General features: G+C 51.1%; 1 protein-coding gene across 6 annotated transcripts in view; it reads left to right on the forward strand.

The window, feature by feature from the left end:
• The first annotated feature begins 4,289 nt into the window (after positions 1-4,289).
• Hdac7 (histone deacetylase 7) overlaps positions 4,290-18,714 on the forward strand; it is a 47,733-nt gene continuing 33,308 nt past the window's right edge. For 4 of the 6 annotated variants that reach the window (XM_042677537.1, XM_042677539.1, XM_042677540.1 and 1 more), the window contains exon 1: positions 4,786-4,969. In XM_042677537.1, the coding sequence (XP_042533471.1) occupies positions 4,951-4,969 (19 nt within the window). In that variant the 5' untranslated portion in view covers positions 4,786-4,950. Of the gene's footprint in view, positions 4,334-4,785; positions 4,970-17,490; positions 17,552-18,714 lie in introns of those variants that run through there. The other 2 variants (XM_042677542.1, XM_042677541.1) reach the window with 2 other exon arrangements.

The raw sequence follows: 18,714 nt of genomic DNA on the forward strand, positions 1-18,714 counted from the left end.
CAGGAAAGCCTGGGGGAAGCCCGGAGCCTTTACAAAATTTTCCCATGGTAATCAAGGTAGAGGGGAGAGAAAGAGAGAGGGTAGGGGGGAGAGTGCTCTTTTATTTTTCTGTCTCATGTCTCTAGGGGATCTTGTAGGCTGTCTAACATATCCCAGCAGGGAGCATGTGACTTAGAACCTGGTTTAGGACTCCATCTTGGGGCAGGAGCTGGAAGAAGGGTGAGTAAATCTGGCATGGGGAGGAGGGAGCCAGTCCAGCATCCCAGATGCAGGTCATGTGTTGCATGTGCTGCCTTCTTCTCTGACTGTAGTCAGAGGACAGTGAGTCCTGGTGTGTGTAGAAAGCTACACATTAGGCACTCTGGGGACAGGGAAGTAGCCAGACATCGCTTTGTTCTGATCACTCAGAAGTCAGTGTCAGAAGCTGGGTCCGGGCTGGAAAGGTGGCTCAGTGGAAGAGGGCTTGCCTTGTATGCATGAGGCCCTGGGTTTGATTCCTCAGCACCATATAAGCAGAAAAAAATCAGAAGTGGCACTGTGGCTCAAGTGGTAGAGCGCTAGCCTCGAGCTGAAGAGCTGAAGGACAGCGCCCAGGCCCAGAGTTCAGGCCCATGACTGAAAACAACAACAACAACAACCAAAAAAAAAACCCCAAAACTTTAAACAGAAGCTGGGTCCTGGTGGCTCACACCTGTAATGCTAGCTACTCAGAAAACTGAGATCTGAGGATCCCTGTTTGAAACCAGTTTGGTCAGGAAAGTTTGTGAGGCTCATTCCTCCAATATACCACCAGAAACCACAAGTAGAGCTGTGGCTCAAAGTGGTAGAACATTAGCCTTGAGCAGAAGAGCTCAGGGACAATTCCCAGGCCCTGAGGTCAAGCCTTATTACTGACAGGAAAAAAAAGTCAGTCAGTGATCAAGTTAAAATAGATTCATAAACTAGGTACCTGAAGCTAACACCTATAATCCTAGCTACTCAGGAGGCTGAGTTCTAAGGATCATGGTTTGAAGCCAACTTGGGCAGGAAAATGTCTATGAGGTTCCTATGTCCAATTAACCAGCAAAAAAACTGTAAGTAGAGATGTAGCTCAAGTCATAGAGCACCAGTCTTGAGTGAAAAGGCTCAGCCACAGTTCCAGGCCCTGAGTTCAAGCCCCGGGATTGGCGCAGGTGTGCGTCTACATGCACGCGCACACACACACACACCACAACCAACTAAACAAACAAATGAACAAAAAAAACAAGGAGGGCTGGCTGTCTCTGCAGTAACAAGTGGCTTTTCTGAAGGCTTTGGGTGTTAGGGAAGGATCTGGGAGGGAGATGGAGAAGTCATGGACATCATACCTGAGTTGGAGGAGCAGACACCCTGCAGAGTCCACAAGATACAAGAGTTTATTGGGGTTGTCTGGCTGGAGAATAGTTCTTGAAATCCATGACCACCTGTCCTAATCCAACAAATATCCTATCTACCGTGAGTTTGAACTTTGTGTACAGAACTGAGAAATGTTGATCTTTCAGGCTGACACCTACTCCCACATGATCTAATCCCACAAGAAGGAAGTTGGGCATTAGTGGCCCACACCTGTATTCCTAACTACTTAGGAGGCTGAGATCTAAGGATTGAGGTTGGAATCCAGCAAGAAAGTCTGTGAGACTCTTCTCACCAATGAACAAAAAAGCTGGAAGTAGAGGTGTGGCTCAAGTGATAGAGCGCCAGCCTTAAGTGAAAAAATCTAGTGTGAGCTAGAGGCCCTGAGTTCAAGTCCCAGTACCAACACACACAAGAGGGGAGGAGGAGTGCGAAACAAGTAGACTAAATAAGAGAAGACTAGTAGAGAGAGTGTGTGCTGGGTAAGGCTCCTTTAAGAAAAGGAAAGAATCAGCTGGGCTCCAGTGATCCATACCTGTAATCTCAGCTACTCAAGAGGCTGAGATCTGAGGCTCTCCATTCAACGCCAGCTCAAGCAGGAAAGTCTATGAGACTCTTATCTCCAAATAACCACCAGAAAACCGGAAGAGGTCTTGTGTCTCAAAGTGTTAAGAGTGCTAGCCTTGAGCAAAAGAGGTCAGAGATAATGCTCAGGCCCTGAGTTTAAGCCCCCCACTCCTTCCCCAACCCCCACCCCCCCAAAAAAAAACCCAAAACACAAACAAAAAATAACTGAGCTTCAAGAGATGGAGAGAATCAGATAATGCCTCTCTAGCCAAGGTGGCACAGGATGTTAATCTTAGTCCTGGGGCTTGAACTCAGGGCCTGGGCACTGTCCCCGAGCTTCTTTTGCTCAAGGCTAGCGCTCTACCACTTGAACCACAGTGCTACTTCCAGCCTTTTCTGTTTATGTGGTACTGAGGAATTGAACCCAGGGTTTCATGCATGCTAGGTGAGCACTCTCTCACTCAGCCACATTCCCAGCCCCAGGATGCTAATCTTGAGGGAGCGAGTAAGGGACTGAGGAAAGCATTCATCTTGGAGGGAATATGAGAGGCAAGAGAGTGAGAAAGTACCAGACCATGATGGAGAAGAACTTAACAGCCTTGTTCAGCTTTAATAATAGTAGTAACAATTAACAGTAGCAGCTACTATCCTGGCAGTAAGTACCAAAACTATGGGGCAGGTGTGTGTGTGTGTGTGTGTGTGTGTGTGTGTGTGTGTGTGAGAGAGAGAGAGAGAGAGAGAGAGAGAGAGAGAGAGAGGAAGAGCCATATTATCTGATGACAGATATGAGAAGAGTTTATTTATGTATTTAACTGTTATCACTTTTTGTGCTAGTCTTGGGACTTGAACTCAGGGCCTGAGTGCTGTCTCTGAGCTTTTTTTCCCTCAAGGCTAGTGCTCTATCACTTGAGGCACAGCTCCACTTTCAGCTATTTTGGTGGTTAACTGGAGATAAGAGTCTTACTTTTCTACCCCAATGGCTTTGAATTGTGATCCTCAGATCACAGCCTCCTGAATAGCTAGGATTATAGGCGTGAGCACTGGCACCCAGTGTGAGAAAAGTTTATGAGTAAAAATTTACAAGTACAGAGGGCTTCCAGTCTCCTGCCAAGTGAATGTCGGGGCAATGGGAGGTCAGCTACTTATCATCACAAGTAGTAAGAGTTAGTGAAGCTGGTACTGTGACTGACGGAGTAAGAAATCTGTGATCACAAGTTGATCTTGAAGCTGGATGCTGGTGGCTCACACCTGTCATCCTAGCTACTCAGGAGTCTGAGATCTGAGGATTGCAGTTCAAAGCCAAACGTTTGGCAGAAAAGTCCATGAGACACTTATTCCATTTTACCACCCAAAAGCTGGAAGTGAAGCTGTGACTCAATGGTAGAGTGCTAGCCTTTCATGGAAGAAGCTAAGGGACAAGTCCTCAGGCCCTGAGTTCAAACCTCAGAACCTGAGCGCATGTGAGCGCGCACACGTTTATCTTCAGCATGACCAAGCCCTTGTAAGCCACTCTGGACTCCTATGTCAGGATTCTGCCTCCGGGTCTGGTTCCTAGAATTGAGGAGGGATAGGATGAGGTTAGAAGGAAGCCGTCCCTGCTTTTGTAGTGGCACCTCATGAACTACAGAAGAGTCCAGTATTCCTAGGTCAGGCACCTCTTCCCTTCTCAGGAGTTTTCTGACCCAGCAGATAGCTGGAGGGGACAGGGCTGACAGAGTCAGCCAGGAAGCACAATGGGGAGGTTCTCAGCCCCTGACCCCTGAAGCTGACCTTTCTCCAGCCTAAAGGGGAGTGGGGAGAAAGGCAGGGGAGGGGGCATTGCTGTGTGAAACTGGCCCTGAGCGCAGTTTATTAGCTGAGGGAGGGCTGGAGGCGGCTGCATTCCGACTCACAGACTGGAACATTTCTGTGATCCGCTGTAATGCACTGGGGGACACTGACATTGCTGAGGTTTGACTCATAGGGACTGAGGGAGGGGGGAGAAAGAAGGGTGTGTGTGTGTGTGTGTGTGATGAGGAATGGAAGAGAGAGGAAGAGAGAGGAGGGAAGGAAATCCCTTGAGAAATGTCTTTTTTTAAAAAAGAAAACTTTCAAAATCCACACTGCTCCCCCTCCCCCCCTACACCCCCCTTTATTCTTTTAATAGGAACAGGCTGCACCCTCCTGGTCCCCTCAGCAGGACTGAGGGAGGGAGGGGGAGTGTGTGCCAGTGGGGGAGGGCTGGGCAGTGATTCAAATCAGATCCTGGAACTTTCCTGTGGCGTGTGTGTGTGTGTGTGTGTGTGTGTGTGTGTGTGTGTGTGTGTGTGTGTGTGTGTCCATCAGGGATTCCACGCATGGGACTCCACGAAGTGTCCCCGAGATGTGGCTATCTGCTTGCGGCCCTTCTGTGGATGTAGGTATGGGCAGGGGAGTGGCGGGGGTTGGGGGGGGTGCGGGAAGTGGGGGGGGGGGTGCGAGGAGATCCTTTTGCAAAGTGTCCGGTGTCCCTGAGCCTGGCTCGGGGTAAACATGGATGGGCGCTCGCGGACGTGGTGTCGGGCAGGGTGCGTGCGCTCAGGTACCCGGGTTTCCGGGAATTGTGTGCACCGGTCGGAGCAGCAGCCGCGCCGCGCGCGCGGTGGCCGGGACTTTGGGGTCCTGCGTTCCGGGTTCAGCGCTGCCTCCCCCCGGCGGCGGCGCATGGGGTGTGCAACCCGGGGTGGCCGTGCGCAGCAGCGTCGGCAAGGCTGGGGGGGGTGTGCAGTGTCCCCGGGCCGCGAGGGCCTGCCCCCCTCCCTCCCCTCCCCCTTGGCCCGCTCTCAGACTCAGATAAAGCATTTCCTTCCATTGTCATCCTACCCGGCCGGCCGGGCTGCCAGGGCCCTCCCCCTCCCGGCCCCCTCCCTTCCTCTCGCCGTCTCAGTCTTGCTCTGCAGCCTCCGGCGACTAGTGGGGGGGGATGTGAGGCCGGCGCCCCCAGTCCCCCTATCCTGCCATGAGCCCCCCGATCTGAGGGCCCTGGCCCCCTGGATGCACAACCCCGGCGCTGGTGAGTACTGAGCGCCCCCCCCTCCTCCCCAACACCCCGCCTCTCCCCGCCCTGCGCGCAGCGCCCAGCGTCTCCCGCCCAGGCTCCGGCTCCGGCTGGGGGTTCCCGCCGGCTCTGCGGGGGCCCCCATTCCTCGGTGCACCCCGCGATCGTACTCGCTGCGCCCGGCTCTGCGGGGTTCTAGCAGGCTCCCAGTTCGGGCTGGTTCCGGGGCCGCAGGACTCAGGCCTTTCTCGGGGTGCCCACATCCGCCTGCCCCGGGGCAGCGACAGGCCCCGTAGAAAGGCGGTTGGAGGGCCCGGGCCGCCGGTGCTTGGGGTCGGGCTTTACATCACGACCTCCCCCCCACACTATACCCAGCAAAGACAAGTCGGGGGGCACCCGGGAGGCAGGGACGGCCGCCGTGGCCTGGGAAGAGGGCGGTGCTGCGGGGCGGAAGGTTTTGGAAGCGCCGGGGCAAAGGACAGAACCCACTGAGTTGAGGGGTTGTGAGGCTGGACATCAGCGCCCCCATTTCGTAGGGCCCAGCAGGGTTCTCCTCAGATTCTGCGGATTGGGATAACGCGGTGTCCTGGAGGGGTCCTGGGCTGGGAAATTGTGCCTAGCATCGCCCCCCCACCCCGCCCCCTTTTACCCTATTCCACCCTTCAGGGTAAACAGACACCTGTGCCCCAGTGAGATGTGGACAGGGCACAGCCCTCAGGAGGGGTATTGAAGGGTGAGGAACTGGATATGCACTCCCCCCCTTCCCACACACACCCTTTTACCCCTGGCCCAGGTATGGTGTTGCTGGGGGGACCAATCTAGCAGCTAAACTGGGTTTCTGGGACCCATTTCTAGGGCCTGTAGTTTGGATCCAGCTCTCTAGGGCCTGAGAGTCACTCACTGTCCTGGCACCCGCATTTCCCTCTCCTTCTGCCTGCCTGTTTGGGTTTGACCTCAGCCAGCCGTTGCCACTCCGCATTCCTTGTCCTTGCTGGCTGTCTGGCATAAGCAAAAGCCTCCTGCATCTGGACACAGGCGGTCTTGCTATTAACCAGCCCTCCCCACCCTCCAAATTCAACATCTGCTGGAGGCCCAGCTCTGCCTGCCAGTTTCTAGCGTAAGAATGGAGCACTGGTCCTCAGCTGGCTGTCCCCCCCCCCCCCCCCTTGGGAACTCAACATCTGGACTCAGCCATCATTCAGTTTCTTAGACTTGCACCTGGACCTGTGGGGACCTTCCTCAAGTTCTCTTCCCCCCCCCCCCCCCCAATCTACTATCCGTTGGTCTCAAAGACTATGACTCAAGTTCCTACGCTCTAACGGGGCACTCTGATGGCATCTTTCTCTCCAGGGGAGGGACTATTAGATTGCCAGACATATTTCCCTTCTCATGCCAACCCTCTTACTACTTCCCAAGCCCTTCTCCATTTTTTTTGGGGGGGGGGAGGTAGGGCAGGGGTTACTAGGGCTTGAACTCAGGGCCTAGAACCTGTCCCTAGCTTTTTTGCTCAAGACTGGCACTCTACCACTTGAGCCACAGATCCACTTACAGCTTTTTGCTGGTTAATTGGAAATGAGTTTCACAGACTCTCCTTCCCAAGCTGGCTTCAAACCAGATCTCAGCCTCCTGAGTAGCTAGGATTACAGGTGTAAGCCACTGGCACCCAGTTTCTTCTCCAATTTCTGCAACCTGTGCCTTCACTCCTAATTGCTCAGCACCTTCCTCTCCTCCCTCCCTGCACTATTTCCTTACACCCTCTCATCCTTAACTATTAGGTTATTTTCTTCTCTGCTGTCACTGCTAAAGGGAAACTGAGGCATACAGCAGTTTCATTGTGTTCGCCAAGTGAACTGAAACAGGATCAAATCCTGGACCCACTGAGACTTGTCAGCTGGCTTTAGTCCCTCTGTCTAGCCAAGCCAGGGGCAGAATCTAGCTCAGAGTTGCCTCTTGGTATTGCACCTGGAGAGGGGCTGGGCGGTGGTGGGAAGGGACATGTCAATGGCCTGTGGAGCCCTTAGCTCAACCCATTGGATAATCGTTTCCATGGTTACCAGGGGCTTGTCCTGGGATCCTGAGGCAGGGAAGGTTGCATTTCTAGCTGGTTGACTCCACTTTATGACTCTGTTTCTTCATCTCTCAAATGGGGAGAAAATTCCTAGTTTATGTCTCAAAGCACAGAGGAGGAGGGACTGGCCACAAAGAGATGAGTCCAGTGTGAAGGCTATGATGTGTCCCCTTTAACTTGCCTTAGAGCTTTAGTGCTTGGTGCCTTTTGGGCCAGAGACTTAGAGCTTTCTGGATCCTAATATAAAATCCTTGGGCAAGTGAGAAGCTCTTGTGGGATAGGATGGGGATTGAGGATCCTCTTACTGCTGTGGGTATGTGGGTAAGCAAATAGTAGTCTTCATAGCCCTATCTTCTCCTTGTCCTCTTTCTTCTGGCCTTTTCTTGAGGGCTGGTAGCTTTGAAGTTGGCAGAGTCCTTAGAGAAGATGAGCTTATGCAAGGCTCAGGGTCACTCAGCCAAGGAATAGATGCCAGTGCCCATTCTCCTGGTCCTGGTCCATCCGTAGTCAGATGTGGTTGGGGCCCACAGTGGAGTATATTCGGGTGTTGCTTGAGGCAGGCCTAGAGTAAGGCCTGGGGCTTGGGTAGGGCCTGTCCCCTTGGAGTCTCAGGCTCCTGGGATTGTGAGTTTGTGTATTTTGGATTTGTTCACTAGATGGGGCACTTCCTTTGGGGCAGGAAGCTTTGATTTCCTGTGGTGGGGGACTTGGTAGGGATTGGGGGGGGGGTCAGCTCTGGGCAATCCCTGATGTTATTTGTGACTACTGGGGAGTGTTTCTCCTTGAGGCTGCTTGCTTCTCCGGCTCTGAGGAGGCAGGAAGGAAGGCATGGCCAGGAGTCCCTGGCTGAGGCTGGAGAAGGAGGCTGTGAGAGCCATGAGATGGGGGTGGGCAACACGACAGGAAACTCGGTCAGCAGGTGATCCTGCCGGGTATTGTGTTTCCTTATAATATTTTCCCTTGTTTCTGTGGTAACCATCCCTGGGGGGGTCTTAGGTCTTAGGGCAGTAGGAAGGCCCTACCCTACAGACAGCTCTTTCCTTAGAGGAATTCCTAGATCTAACTACCCGCTAAACCTTTGGGTTCTCCAGGACCAGGGCCTGGGAAACGAGGTGAGTGGCCTGAATGGGCATTAACCTGGGGACTATGTATAGGCCTTCTGGGATCTTCTAGGCATGGAAGGAGGGAGGGGGGTGCTGGAGTTTAAGTTGTTGACCTCAGCCTCTGCGCCCCTCATCCCATCTTTCTTATGTGCCCCTCTAGCCATATGAAAAATTGGGTACCATGTTGCCTGGGGCAAGGGGAAGAGAGGTAAGGGTGGCAGAGGTGGAAGAAATGCTTTCTTCAGCCCATTTCCCGGGACAAAGTAAATTCAGGATAATGTCTGTTGCATGTGTTCTCTGTGTGAGGTGTGTGTGGGCCCTGGATGTGTTGGGGGAGGGGGCGGTCTGTATGTTTGCACTAAGCTGTGTTGTATCTGGGTGGTGGTTCCGTGGCAATCTGTCCTCCATGTGGTGGCTCCTTGTTGGGTGTTCTCTGAGTATGCCCACATATAATACAGATGCGTGTCAGCTGCAGTGAATGGCTCTGTGTGGAGTGTGGAGTGTATGGACAGGTTTTGAAGGGTTGTATACCTGTGTAGCAATGGTTTTTTTATTAAGTAGTTGTACAAAGAGGTTTCAGTTCAATATAACAGTTTACAAGTAAATGTATCTTGATCAATGTCATCTCTTCCATCCTTCTCTGTTTTTCCCAACATCATTTCGTGTGTGTGTGTGTGTGTGTGTGTGTGTGTACGTGTGCGCGCATGCGCGTGCATGCCAGTACTATGGTTTAAACTCAGGGCCTGGACACTGTCCCTGAGTTTTTTTTGCTCAAGGCTGGCTGGCTCTCTATCAGTTGAGTCACAGCTCTACTTTTAGCTTTTTGGTGGTTAATTGGAGATAGAGTCTCACAAAGTTCTCTGCTTGGACTGGGTTTGAACTCTGACTCTCAGATCTCAGCCTCCTGAATAGCTAGGAGTTGGGGCATGAGCCACTGGTGCCTGACTAGCAATGGCTTTAAAAAAAAAATAGAAGTCCAGATGTTGGCTTGCAAAACACTATGTCATCCATGGTTCTTAAATGTCAGTCCTTAGATCATTTGATTCAGAGTCAGTGGGGAATGTATTTAAAAATCATTAGGCCCTTTTCTGGATTACCTGTCAGAAGCTGTAGTATGGAGTTTCAGGACTATTAATGTGTGTGTGTGTGTGTGGTACTCAGACTTGAACTTAGGGCTTTGGTTTCTTGCTTAGCTATTTTGCTCAAGACTGGTGCTCTGCAACTTGAGCCATGCCTCCACTGCAGCATTTTACTAGTTAATTGGAAATGAGGGTATTTTTTCCTAGGTTCTTTAAACCATGCCCCTCAGATCTCAGCCTCCTGAGTAGTTAGGATTTCAAGTATGAGTTGTGGGCACATGGCAGGACTCTGGATTTTAACATGTAGTTCAGATTATGATGGCTGATGGCTCATGCCTGTAATCCTAGCTGCTCAGGAGGCTAAGATCTGAGGATTGCAGTTGAAAAGCCAGCCTGGACAGAAAAGTTGTAAAACTTTTTATCTTCAATAAACTATTCAAAAAAAAAGTCAGAAGTGGCACTGTGGCTCAAGTGATAGAGTGCTAGCCTTGAGCCAAAGAAGCTCAGGGACAGCTCCCAGGCCCTGAGTTCAAGCCCTAGGACTGGCAAGAGGAAGAACCAAGACCCAAGCCCTCCAAAATCTGTCCTGCATTTCAAGCTCACCAGAGCATCCTGTGGGTGCTTATGCCACACATCCGTACTCAGTGTGATCAAGAGAACCAGATGAGACTGGTATAGATGTCAGACAGAGGCCTGACTTCCTCTGGGGTCCCAATTTTCTTGACCTTATTACTTGTATTTATTATTTTATTTGGTGCCAATACTGAGGATTGAATTCAGTGCCTGGGCTTTCTCCCTTAACTTTTTACCTTAAGACTGGCACTCTACCACTTGAGCCAAATCTTTACTTGTGGCATTTTGGTGGTTAGGTGATGGCAAGAAACAGTCTCATGGATTTTTCTGTCCAGGCTGGCTTGATCTTCAGATCTGAGCCTCCTCAGTAGCATGAGCCACTGGACCCAGGCACCTTCTTCTTCTTATGACCTTCTTCTCCTCATGAGAGGAAATTTTGAGATGGTTGCATACCAGTCCTCAAACGTCCATGTTGACAGGTAGGGAACTTCATTTACTAAGTCATCCATTCAGCAGATCACCCATTCATTAGATGCTTGCTGAACCTTGCTGTGTGTCAGATATGGGCACAGATGTACAATGAACACACAGGCACCTCTGACCTCAAGGAACTTCCACTCTTGTGGAGGAGACAAACAGGAACAAGTAAGCAAGTAAAGGAATGAGTCTGTGTTGCCTGGTAATGCATTGTGATAAGACCTACAAAGGAAATGAACCCCGTACAGTAATAACAACAACACAAATAAGGTGGGACTTCCTTAGGCCGGGTGACGATGGGAGACCTGTCTAAGAAGGTGACATTGGCACCTTCTCTCACCTCCCTGGACTGGAAGTAAGCCCAGAGCGCCTACTGAGCCAGGCATGGGAGCAATCTGGATCCAGGTGAGAGATTTGGATTGAGAGCATTGGCTGAGGATTAGATCTGGGTTGCCAGGCACAATCTCCTATCCTCAAACAGCCCCGGAGAGGGAGGAGAGAAGCAGGGGAAGCCGGCTGGGGCCAGAATTCAGGCTAATGCATTGCTTAGGTGCCTGGTTGTCATACTGAATTTTGGAAAGGAGACAGCATCTCTTCCCAGAGCTCCCAAGCACCACCCATTCCTGACCCGTCTTGCTTTTACATTCCTCTTATCTTATTCCCTCCCATCTTCTGGCCAGGACAACTCTTGTGTCAAACTCCTCCCTTTAGGGTCTAGCCTGGTTAGCTCTGTGACCATTGGGATTTATTTTCCTGGCTCAGGGATCACCAGGAAGATGAGGGGGTCAAAGCTTCACAGAGGATCTTGGCCCTGGGAGAACCCAGATTCAAGAGCTAGGTTGGGTGGCCAGAGTGAAGAGAGCTCAAGTGAAGATCAAGGCTGCAGGGCCCAGGATAGGCAAGGGCATGGAGAAGACCTGGGCTCAGATAGCTCTTTCACTGGGTTCTATAGAGCTGCTGCCTCCAGGGTTTTGGTGTCTGTACCCCAGACTGGATACATCTTTGAGATCAGAGGGCAGAGCGTTTGGTTTAGCCACCTGCTCAACATCGATTGGAAGGAAAAGCCCCCTTAGGTCCACCTGCAGCCCCGCCCCTCACCCTCTGTCAAGGGGCTCACCAGAGTATCTGTAGTTTGCATTTAACATTCCTGCCCTTCAGATTCTCACCTTACCCTCCCCTCCCTGGAAGCTTTCTCTGGGCCCAGCACAGGAAGGTGTGTGGCTTCCCTTAGAGATCAGAAGATTCGAGGATCCTCCAAGGAAGTAAGGAGGTCATTTTCCTCCCTCCCCTTGCCTCCTGCCAGGGGTTCCCTTGGGCCTTGTATCCTCTGGACTATGGATCACCTTGCCTGCTTGAGCAGCAAACTTTTCCAGAAGGGCTACCCTCATTGCCTCTACCCTGTCTCCAGGTGTCTCTACAAGGTGTCTGAAAGAATGGGAAAGGATGATGGTTAGAAACATTAGGCCTGGGCTGGGAAGGTGGCTCAGTGGTAGAGCGCTTGCCTTGCATGCCTGAGGCCCTGAGTTCGATTCCTCAGCACCACATAAGCAAAAAGAAAAAAGCCGGAAGTGGCACTGTGGCTCAAGTGGTAGAGTGCTAGCCTTGAGCTGAAGAGCTGAGGGACAGCACCCAGGCCCAGAGTTCAGACCCCACAACCGGACCCAAAAAAAAGAAAAAGAAAAAGAAACATTAGGCCTATGCCAGGGCACCTGATAGCTCATGCCTGTAATTCTTGCTACTCAGGAGGATGAGATCTGAGGATCAAGCATGGAAGCCAGCCAGGGCAGAAAAGTTTGTCTCTTATCTCCAAGGAACTTGCAAGAAGCCAGAAACAAAACTGTGGCTTAAGTGGTAGAGCACCAGCCTTAAATGCAAAAGCCAAGGGACAATGCTCATGCCCTGAGTTCAAGCTCCAGGACCAGATCCAGAAAAGAAAAAAGAAATCTAGGTTTATAGGACTAGCCCCACAAGCTGGGATTGCATTCAGCTCCCTGATGAATGCCCCCTCAGCCCAGCTCCACTCCAGTAGGATTTCTCCGGCCTAGGTAATCCTGATCCCTTCTCCCCAGCACCCCCTTCTCTCACCCCTACCCTGCAGGATGGCTGAGTGGGGCAGGGTGGGCCGAGAGGTACAGGTTTGGAAAGAATCCGAGGTGGGGAAATTCGGAGATTGGTTTGTAACCGTCTTGTTTTGCGTTACCCCCCCCCCCCCCCAAACTTGCATGTCTGGGGCATCCGCTGTGCCTCTGTGCCTTCCCAGCCGTTCAGGTTATAGACTGCTCTCAGAATGACAGACGGGTGGCACCAGGTTAGCGCAGGGGATGGGGTAGGGGTGAGGGGGGAAGCCCCAGGCTAGAGGGGAGCTGGAGGGTTAAAAATAGCAGCAGCCGGGGTTTCGGTTAGCAAATGTGGAGGCGGAGTGCTGGAGGCGGGGCAAGCCGCCAGCAGGGCTGTGCTTCCCCGGGGTCCAGGCAGTGAGTGAGTCACCGTGGAGGGCTGGTGCTGCCACTAAGTAGGGTCAGCCCACCCATCCCACAGCCTGGGGCTGCGCAGGGCTTGGACCCCAGGGATCCAGAATGAAAGGTGGTATGACTGTCTCTTCCAGGCCCCTGGGCCTGAGTGTTAGGCCAGCACGAGGTTATGCGATGAGATGGAAGACCTAGGTTTGAGTCCCAGCTGTCTGGCTAGGAAGCCTTGTGCAATCTTTTCTAGGGCTTTTCTTTTTTTAAAATTTCCTTTTTGTTTTCTCGTTTTGGGGTGTAAACGCGCCGTGGATCTTAAAACACCTCACAGATGTGACATCTCGCCTCAGACACCCACACTGCTCATTTGCAAAACCTGGCAGGAGGCCCTTCCTATAAGAGAAAGAGAGATCTGGAGCTTGGTGGCTCATACCTGTAATCTTAGCTATTCAGGAAGCTGGGATCTGCGAATCAGGGTTCAAACCCAGTCCTGGCAGAAAAGTCTGTGAGACTCTTATCTCCAGGTAACTAGCAAGAAGCCGGAAGGGTTCAAGTAAGTGGTAGAGCACCATCCTTGAGTGAAAAAGTCAAATCAGGATATGAGGTTCTGAGATCAAGTCCCTTCACCAGAGAGAGAGAGACAGAGACAGAGACAGAGACAGACTGAGACAGAGGGACCAAGAGACTTTCGCAAACAGCTAAAATGTGTCCTTGGGCCTCAGTTTCCTTTTTCTATCTAGAAAGAGAGAACAATTACAGTTCCAATCTCTTGACGTTGCTCTGAAGTCACTTCGGCAGATAATGAGAGTAAAGTTATCTCCACGCCTGGTAGGAGAGTACACACTGGATACTCATCCTTATTATTGGTGTTATTGTTCATACTTTTGAAGGTCAGGGAGAGAGAATGTTGGAGACATGAGGAACAGAAACTGGGCCCAGCCCCAGTTCACAGGAAAAACCAGGCCAAATTCCCTGCTCCGGATTCCTCCACCCATGAAGACTGGGAACAGCACGAGTCTATAGCCAGAAGGCACAGGGTGGACCCCTGCTTCTCTTGTTCACTCCCTCCCCAGTATGGCAGGGTGAGAGGGGACCCCAGGGCTCGAAGCCTACTGGCTCCCGGGAAGGATTGCCCTGCCAGCCCTGGGAGGGGCTGGGACAGGCTGCTTCCATGGCCCAGATGTGGAATACCTTGCCAGCATCTGTTCTGTGACCTTTTCTTTAGCCCCTCCCTGGCAGCTTTTGACAGGATGAAGCTGAGGAGGGGTGGGCTGGTCAGTGATGTCAGCGGTGTGTATTCCCAGCACAGAGGCCCTGGAAGAGACATGAGGCATTGCTTTCAGGAAGAGATCATTATTCAGCCCACAGGCATTCATTAAGTAAGGCCTGACTTTATGCCTAGCCTGGGCTAGGCCCTCAGCCTGATTCAGTAGAGGCAGAGGAGTCTAGGTTGTAGATAACATGCACCCTCAGAGATTCTGGGGTCCAAGAACATGGCGGGGGGCCTTGAAAGCCCATACCTAGCTTTCATGAGAACCTTCTGTGACATCTTGACTTTACCCCCATGAGCGGCACCATCTATGTGTGTACAGTTGTGCAGGTGTATGCTACCTCAGAGCAGAGGCACTTTGGGTGCAGGAGAGAACCAGATTAGCAGAAAGTGTGTGTGTGTGTGTGTGTGTGTTTTAAATAAATAAATAAAGCAAAGCCAGGTGTTGGTGGTTGACACCTATAATCCTAGCTACTTATGAGACATGAAGCTTGGGGTTCAAAGCCAACCCAGGCAGGAAAGTCCATGAGACTTATTGCTAATTAATTACCAAAAAGCCAGAAGTGGAGCTGCAGCTCTAGTGATCGAGCGCCAGCCTTGAGTGAAAAAGCTCAGGGACAGCACCCAGGCCCAAGAAAGAGAGAAAGAGAGGGAGGAAGGAAGGCAAAGAGGGAGGGAAGGAGGGAAGGAAGGAGGGAGGGAAGGAAGACTGACTGCAGTCAGAGAGATCACTGCTAGGGGCACCTCTTCACTTGGTATTTTTGGGTTTGTTTGTTTGTTTGTTTTAATTTCTTTCCTGGTCATGGGGCTTGAACTTAGGGCCCGTGTGCTGTCCCTGAGCTTTTTCATTCAAGGCTGGCACTCTACCACTTGAGCCACAGTGCCACTTCCAGTTTTCTGGTAGTTAATTGAAGATAAGTCTCACGGAATTTCTTGCCCAGACTGGCTTTTGAATTGAGGTCCTCAGCCTCCTGAGTGGCTATGCTTACAAGTATAGGCTTCTGGTGCACAACCTTTTTTTTCTTTAAGTTTAACCAAAATGAGATTACACTACACTTAGGCTTTTTTTCCCCCCACTCAGTGGTCTCTACCTTTAAAAGTAGAAAACGTTTATCTCTTCCAGTCCCTGATTGGCCAGAAATTGTCCTTACAGTTGCTTTGTTTAAATCAGTATGCTGGGCCATGTTGAATTCCATGTTGACCCTGTGGAATTCCATGAAGGCTGTGTTAGTATACTGGCTAATTTGTGATCTGGAAGAGTCCGTTGACTTAGGTGTAAAGGCGGTAGTCCTGGCTATGGAAGGGAATCAAGTCACCTAGAGATGCTGTCCAATAAACTGCCATCTGCCAAAAATAAAAAGCAAAAGGGGTAAGGCAGGATGGATTGGGGACCTCTGGGAGTATTTATATTAATATTCATGTGGTGTCTCAGAGAGTGCCAGCATTCCTAGCTTGTTGCTATTCACAGACTCATATCCAGATGCCAGTTTGATTGGTTTGTACTGAGGATATTCCCTCCCAGCCCCCAGGCCAGGGAACAGTAGCCTCTGCCAGAGGTAACCAGTGGCTGTCAGAGCCTGCTCTGAAGGGAGGGACTTACTTCCCTTTGCCCTGGTGGGTATCTCCACTCCTTCTACCTGTACAAGGCCCGCACCGGGGTGATGCTTGGGAGAGAAGGAGAGGCCATCTCTTTCCTAGGAAATTCATTCCTGAGTACCACTTGGACCAGTGACTTGCTCTGGTTATGCAACTCCAATTTTCTACAGGGCCTGACAGTTTCCAGAGTCCTCACTCAGCAAGGGCCTCTTCTAAGGCAGCCCTGGGAGGTCTGCAGTTTAGTTCTACCCTGCTGGAGGCAGCGTACAGGAAACACAACACAATGGAAAATGCACATTGAAGAAGCCCAGAAAATGTAAGAGGAGAGGGGAAGTACGGAGGTCTCCCAGTGACAAAAGGCATGTGAGGGACACAGGCAGAGATGACGAACTCTGTTTTTATTTTTGCTATTGTTGATATGTACTGGTGGGAACACAGTAGGCCTTGTGGGGGGACACTGATTCTGGGAGTCACATCCTCGGACTGCCCTGTCTCTAGTGGCTCCTGGTGGCCTCACCTCTCTGCCTACTACTAGCTGAGCTAGCTGTTCCTGCCAACACACTGGTTACAAGTTCCAGAGGTCCATCTGTCCCTGTGATCAGGGACTTTTCTGTTATGTGTGTAGTGTGTGTGTGTGTTTGTGTGTGTGTGTGTGTGTGTGTGTGCGTGTGTGTGTGCGCGCACTTGTACACTGGTCCTGGGCTTGAACTTAGGACCTGAGTGCTCACTCTGAGCTTTTTTTTTTTTATTTTTCAAGTCTAGTTCTCTACCACTTGAGCCAAAGCTCCACTTCTGGCTTTTATTTAATTTATTTATATATGTTTTGTGTGCTTAATTAGAGATAAGGGTCTCATTTTTCTGCCTGGGCTGGCTTCGAACCACAGTCCTCAGATCTCAGCCTCTTGAGTAGCTAGGATTACAGGTATGAGTCACCTGTGCCCAGAAATTTCCATTAAAAATTATCGTTATATTATTTTTGCAGTACTAGGAATGGAATCCAGTGGCTCATGTATGTCAGACAAGTGTACTATGGACCTACCCTGCCAGCCCTCTGCAACTTTATTTTATTTTATTTTGTACTCAGAGCCTCTAGATCAAGGCTGGACATCTACTGGTTGAGCCACAGCTCCACCTCTGGCCTTTTGCTGGTTAATTGGAGATAAGAGTCTTTCCTGCCCAGGCTGGCTTTGAACTGTGCTCCTTGTATCTCAGCCTCCTGAGTAACTAGATTACAGTCATAAGCCATAGGTACCCAGCTGCAATTTGTTAATCTAGCCTCAGTTTCCTGTTTTGTACAATGGAGGTAATATCTACCCAATCAGGCTATTATGAGGACATTGTAAGATGGTTCTATGAAAACAGCTAATGCCATAGTCAGCACACTACCTGCATTAACATATGCTTCTAGGTCCTTTACTAATATCATTAACTAATACTTAGAATAACTTTATAGTTTGTGATATAGTTTAGAAGTTTCCCTTGCATTCTTGGGAATGGGCTGAGAAGCCTTTGCTGGCACAGGCTGGAGGAGCCAAAAAAGGTACATCTTCAGACCTACAAGCAGCTGGACCCAGGCAAGTTGGGAGTGGGGTACCCAGGGAGGTGGAGCCTGGAAGAAGAGGCCCAATCAGGAGAGCACGGGAATGCATGTGACAACTCCAAGGGGAGAAGGAGCAGCCCCAGTCTCCCTGGGCGGGACTGCTTCCTGTTGGGGCAAGCACTTGAGAAAGACTGACTCTCACAGGCTGTTTAAGGGGGAGCTGCTGGTCGAAGTGGGGTGCTAGAAGGCTGGAGAAGGAGAAGAGAGGGCAGCAGATGCTCGTAGCCTAAAATAGTTATTCTGAAGATTTGGGTTTTCAAATCTTGCCCTGCTCAGGGTGTTTTCCTTATGATAGGAAAGATCGTGGTTAGACTTCATGGTGAACTTCCTATCTGAGCGATCAGAGGTACTGGAACAGAGGAGTTGAGAGTGAATGTGAGTGGTTACAAATCTGAAGGCAGTCGGGACTGCGGAGGAATTCCCTGGGTGGTCAGGAAGGTGAAGAACTGAACTGAGTTAGTTGTAAGAGAGGCCTTGGGGGTAGGAAGTGGATACAGGCATGCCAGGCTGCCTCCAGAGGAAGTAGCTTTGCCCTCCCTCCCTCCACAGTGGCCGAGGGGTGGCCAGAGAGGCCCCATGAGGTGGTAAAGCCTGCAGAATCCCTGTTTTTCTTTGCTAGATGACAGCCAAGCTCTCTCTTTGGCCCATGAACCTTAGCCACGTGTAATCAAGAATAAATAGCCCAGGGCATGCATCCAGGGTCCAGCCAGCTTTCCATCCTGAAGTCTACAGCAGAAAATCTGGGGTAGGGGATGCTTTCCCACCTCCCCCAGGGAGCCACCACTGGTTGCCCTGGTTACGCCTACTTCCTGTTTGAGTCATCTCAAAAGGCAGAAGTGTGTGTGTATACGTGTGAGTGTGTGTGTGTGTGTGTGTGTTGGGGGGCGGGGGGGGGGCACTGGCTCCAGCTCAGGCCTCCACTGCGTAGGGGATGTTTACAACAGCCGTATGTGGGATTCCCAGAAAGAGACTCCAAACCTGACATCCTGTGGCTACAAAATACCCAGGTGTCAGGAGTTAAAAATAGCTGCCACAGGGCCCCAGCAGGCCAGAGGTGGCAGGGAAAGGGGCATATTTACTGTAGAGGCAGGACATTTCCAGCCTTCTGCTCTCTTAGTGCCCAGCTGCTGAGGCTGCAGGGGGCCTCCAATCCACAGGCAAGACCTCTGAGTCTCTGTCTTTACTGGCATCTGGCCACTCTGCCTCCAGGAGAACCTTCCCCCGTGTGTTTGAGGATGCTAGAGGGTTGGCCAGGGAGTTGGAGGTCTCTAGTGAAAGGTCTGACTGGGGCAGGGTACTACAGGGAAATGGAGCTCCTCCTCTTCCTCTGAGACCCTGGCTTGTGGACAGCTCCATGCCCAGCACAAAGCCTCAGTGCATGCTTGGTTTGTGTGTGTGTGCCCATGTGTGTGCGTGCCAGTCCTGAGGCTTGAACTCAGGGCCTTGGTGTGCTGTTCCTGAGCTTTTGTGCTCAAAGCTAGCACTCTACCACTTTTGAGCCACCTCTCTACGTCCAGCTTTTTTGACTCTTA

The sequence above is a fragment of the Dipodomys spectabilis genome, unplaced genomic scaffold (assembly GCF_019054845.1).
Source record: "Dipodomys spectabilis isolate Male_0828 unplaced genomic scaffold, ASM1905484v1 ptg000039l, whole genome shotgun sequence".
NCBI classification, from domain to species: domain Eukaryota; kingdom Metazoa; phylum Chordata; class Mammalia; order Rodentia; family Heteromyidae; genus Dipodomys; species Dipodomys spectabilis.